The 4,912-nt window shown below is 40.9% G+C and overlaps 1 protein-coding gene across 1 annotated transcript; it reads right to left on the reverse strand.

The window, feature by feature from the left end:
- Nucleotides 1-2,351: 2,351 nt before the first annotated feature.
- On the reverse strand, nucleotides 2,352-3,949 carry LOC119884263 (zinc finger protein 716-like). The gene is made up of 2 exons (XM_038694720.1): nucleotides 3,795-3,949; nucleotides 2,352-2,579 (listed from the first exon to the last, which is right to left on the reverse strand). Exons 1-2 carry the CDS (start codon nucleotides 3,885-3,887, stop codon nucleotides 2,352-2,354), a joined length of 321 nt encoding a protein of 106 aa, XP_038550648.1. The 5' UTR covers nucleotides 3,888-3,949.
- Between the last annotated feature and the right edge of the window lie 963 nt (nucleotides 3,950-4,912).

Consider the following 4,912-nt stretch of genomic DNA (forward strand, 5'->3'; position numbering starts at 1 on the left):
AAGGAAAATTTTATTTATAACTAAATGTTTTTAACAAGTGAATAAAGCCAGTAAATTAGGTTTTAATAAGGGTTATATGACGTGTTGACAAAAAAAACTCCGGAGATGACGTGGGCAGACCATGGAATAATAATGCAGACTTGTATCTGCTTTCCTTGTATCTTCTTTCCTTGTATCTGCTTCCCCTTGGACATATTATCCACAAACATGGCATTTCTTTTCATATTTATGCTGATGACACACAAATATACTTGCCCGTCAGATCCACAGACCCTGGAATGCTGAGTTCACTTAACAACTGCCTTTGTGAAGTAAAAAAATGGATGTCAAATAATTTCCTCCAGCTGAACTCAGACTAAACAGAAATCCTGGTCATCGGGTCCCAGCAGATGGCAAATCAAATACTGCCATCTGCTGGTTCCCTAGTAAATCACATTAAGCCTGTGGCAAAGAACCTTGGTGTTTGGTTTGATAGTAATTTAAATTTCGAGCAGCACACCACAAAGCTTGTTCAATCATGTTTTTATCAACTTAGAAATATAGAAAAATTCGATCTATGTTAACTTTTAAGGACACCGAGACCATTTTACACGCCTTCATCTCATCACGCCTGGATTATTGCAACAGCCTTTTCACCTGTTTAACCCAAAAATCTATTGATGGACTCCAGACTGTCCAGAACTCAGCTGCCAGGCTTTTAACCAGAACAAAGAAATATGACCACATTACTCCTATTTTAGAATTGACTTTAAAATTCTATTGATCACTTTTAAAGCTCTTCATGGCCTCTCGCCTTGTTATATTTCTGACCTTTTAGTCCCATACGCACCAGCACGTACCTTGAGATCCTCGGGCAGAGGTCTGTTGCCTGTTCCAGAGTCTCGACTGAAAACTAAAGGGGACAGAGCGTTTGCTGTCAGGGCCCCGAGGCTCTGGAACAGCCTGCCCGAGGAAATCAGGTCGGCTGAGTCAGTGAACTCTTTTAAGTCCCTTCTTAAAACATACTTTTATAGGAGAGCCTTTCCCGATCTTATTTGACTTTATTTTATCCCTTTTATTTTATTATTTTACTTATTTTATATTTTAGTCTTTTCAATGTTTTCTTGATTTGTTTTTTGCATTATTGTCTTTTGGGTATTATTGTCTTTACACTTGTGCTCTACAAATAAAGATTATTATTATTATTATTATTATTATTATTGTAGAAGAGTAATGTAGTGGTAAAGAAACATAGGTGAAAGAGGCCGGACCACCATCAGATAGGGTGCGTATTGGAGGAGGAGGAAAGGTTTTCACACTCAAACTGTTTTACGCCTCGTAACTAATCATCTTTCTTTGTGGTTTCTTCTACGTTATGGAACTATATAATTTAACATGTCTCGCACAGTCACATCATAAAAACAGGGTTGACGTCGAGCATCCATCACAGACATGTTATATAAACCTAACTTAGATTTCAAACACAGTTAATAATAAGCTTCCTAACCACTTAACTATCAGAAGCATAAATTCAACACTACTAATAAAATGGTAGCAGATTCAACACTTAGTTTGATCACACATATACTAACTCATCTTACACAAAACAACAGAAACGCAGTGATGACAAGAATCCCATTAACTGTTAAACTTCTAACTTCTGATTACCTAAAACTTTATGCGAAAATCATCAGAATTGCGCCAACCATCAAAAAGCAATCAAGTGAGATTATTACTGAACCAGTGACTGTACATTTATTTACACTTGGGTTAATAAAACTCATCTCAAGGATTTATGTCCTTCTGCTGAGTTTCATATCCGACTTCCCCAGAGAGAGAGTGGTCATCTGGGACGTCCCAGAGAGATCAGAGAGGAAGGGCTGACGGCTCCTAAAGTCCCTACATTTTATTTACCAAGTGATATTATGAGCACTTGGCAGATTAATGGACGGTAAGGAAGCACTTCTTCCTCGCAGTGCTAGTGGAATAGTGCCAGCAGCTGAACGGTGAGTTTTAAATATTATTTTACAGGTTTGAGATCTGAAGTGTATTAAAAATGTACAAAAATTCAGTTCATTGACACTTGTTTACGAATTCATAATAACATCAGTAGAAACAGTTAACACATTAACGCACATGCTGCTCAGAATATAAAGTTACTGTTGTCTATCTCTCAGTTTAAAGAGAAGCTCACAATATAACACAGCATGAGGAGGAGGCAGCAGGCAAGAGCTAGCTTGGCTCTGAAAAATGTTTACAGCGATGCAGCGTGACCGCATTGGTGCCGTTTCAGGGTTTTACTGTGAGTAAATGTTTTCCCACGCTGTTCACACCGTACGGTTTCTCTCCAGTGTGAGTGCGCATGTGAATTTTTAGCCCAATGAGTGAAATTTCCCACATGTCACAGCTGTAGGTTTCTCCCCCATGTGAACATATTTGTGACTTTTTAGATTACTTAAAGTAGAGAAAACCTTCCCACACTGGTCACAGCTGTACGGTTTCTCTCCAGTGTGAACTCTCCGATGATTCTTTGACTGTCCAGATGTTCTGAAGGATTTGTCACAGTGGTGTTGTTTAAGTCCATCTCTTCCTCTCTGTTTCTATAATAACAGACATACAGAGAGAAAGACGGTGAGTGAGATGTAATGGTGCAGCAAGTATGGAGGATAAATCCAGGTCAGTCTCTCTGTGTGACACAGACAGAGAAAGTGAACCCACAAGGTTCAGAAGGCAGAATTCATATTTAGAGATAAGGTTTAGTTAAGATATGATTACAGCTGTAGAATATGTGTGTTTGTACTTTTGTTGTCATATTTTCATGCAGATAAGAGGTACTTTGATTTAGCGTTAAAGCAAACACACACACACACACGTACTGACTTCTGAAAAACTAGAAACCAGATGTTTTTCTGTTAGGTTGGGTTTCCTTGGACTCTGGCCAACATGTGAGGAACAGGATGAAGCGATCTCGTTGGAATGTGCACTAAACTACTTTTCCGGCCAAGTTCTCAGAGTGATTCATTGTAGGTTCAGAGATACTGACTGGACTGGACCAAATATGGAGAGGACGTCCTGGAAAGGGAGGGCAGTACAGAGTGTGCTTTGGGAGGACTGTGAAGAGCTTGATTTTCAGGACTGCATCACTTCATTCTGCAGAACAGTCAATAAAGAAATCTTAAAGCTGAGTCTGTGAATTATTAAATATTCTGAATAAACACTAAAGAGAAAAATTCAGCTCCAAGATACTGCTACAACTTGGGGCTGCAGTCCTTTAACTACTAAACCTTCCAAATGTTTGTCTCAGTTTGCTTCTCTCTGTCTTTCTGTATCTTTCCTTCCTTCTTCTGCCCTCCTTTCCATGTAGCCCTCACTATGTTTTGCTCTCTATAGAAAACACACTGACAGTACAGATTTAGCGCCTCAGATTTGTTTACAAAGTCCCAGCAGGTCCAGCCGGACTCACATCTTTTCCTAGTAGTCCTACGATGGGGAAGTTTCTTTTTTGGATTTTCAGACAGAGTTAAAACTTAAAATGTCTGACAGCTTTCACAACAAGAGGAGCAAAAGCTCAGCAGTAAGTTAACTTTCCCTTAAGTGCAGAACTGGAAGCTAACTTCAGCGTCCTGACTCAACGGCGATCTGGACTCAACAAATCCCTCATCCTGTTGCCCGTACAGGCTGGATGTCAGCACACACACAGATTAAAAACCACCAGGGCACAAATCAGAGCGACCGCATGAACTTCTGCAGTAACATCCCCAGTTCATGTGGCAACCAATTAAACTGTCACACTGGTCCCAGAGCCAGGTACTCACCCCGGTGCTGACTTCCTGGCTGGTCCGGTCCCGGTCGCTCTTAGCAGGAACTCTCTGTCGGACGCTCATCCTCTTAGACGCTGCTGCCGCCATCTCGTCTCTATCAGACTGGACCCAGGAGCATGCGCTGCTCGTGCAGACTCTGTAGTGATGGGAGTACCAGCTGTTTGAAGGGGGGCGGATCTTTAGAGGTACAGAGCTACTGAAATGCAGTTTGCATCTAACCAGGAGTGCAGAAATAGTGTTTTTACAGATGAGTGCAGTCCTGCTATATCTTACAACATGTAGAGGAGTTACACAGATATTATAGAGAGAAGAGAAGAGGACAGGGTTAGAGAATGGAGAGTGCAAATCTGGGTTTCTGGTAAGGATGCAGAGTAGAACATTTGTTGGTTAATGTACAGTAACATAATTAAACAGTGTATCAATCAATATATTTGTCCCCGTAGGAAAGTTAGTTTGCAGCACAATCACATGGCATTTCATCACACGGCACAGAGACAACCAGCAGGCAGACTGAAACACACACCCCTCACCTTGCTACAGATTAGGCAGAGCAGCTGAGCCTCCGGGCTAAATGCCTTACCTGTTTAAAAACGTAATGTTTTTATGTACAAATAAAAATGTAGGTCTTGATTTTAGTGAGTAGTGGGAGGCAGTTCAAAAGAGGGGTCAGGGTTGTGTTTGACAGATTGTACAGGCTTTCCGTTGATAAAAGTAGAATAAGGTGATTGCAAGGGGCCCCTGCAAAGAAGACTGCAGCTGTGAGGAATGTGAAGGTCATCGTGTGACACGGCACATAAACTTGGAGTGCTTGTGTTGATGTAGTTTTATGCATTTGCAGTAATTTGTCTTATTAGTGTCACATTTCAGTCTTTAGACGTGTTGTAGGGTAGAATACACTATTGTTTCAATATTGACTATGTGTGGATGTGGAGGTGGAGGAGGTGGGTCTGACCCTAAGACCCTCAAGAGGAGGAGAAAGGCAGGATATGTCTGCTCAACTAACAACTAAAGCAGATACTTGGCCTCGGCCCATCGCCTATTTGAACAAACCTTAAAGATACCGATTTGATTTATGTTTCATCTCACAGCACAACAAACCTGTAAAGTATTGG

The sequence above is a fragment of the Micropterus salmoides genome, unplaced genomic scaffold (genome assembly GCF_014851395.1).
Source record: "Micropterus salmoides isolate LMB-PRFRI ecotype aquatic unplaced genomic scaffold, ASM1485139v1 Ms_hic_scaffold_3320, whole genome shotgun sequence".
Taxonomy (NCBI): Eukaryota; Metazoa; Chordata; class Actinopteri; order Centrarchiformes; family Centrarchidae; genus Micropterus; species Micropterus salmoides.

Excerpts from the sequence above, each read along its gene's own strand:
- LOC119884263 (XM_038694720.1), bottom strand. The coding sequence starts at position 3,887 with ATGGCGGCAGCAGCGTCTAAGAGGATGAGCGTCCGACAGAGAGTTCCT. Across the intron at positions 2,580-3,794 it reads GCCAGGAAGTCAGCACCGGG|AAACAGAGAGGAAGAGATGG; the intron begins GTGAGTACCTGG and ends CTGTTATTATAG.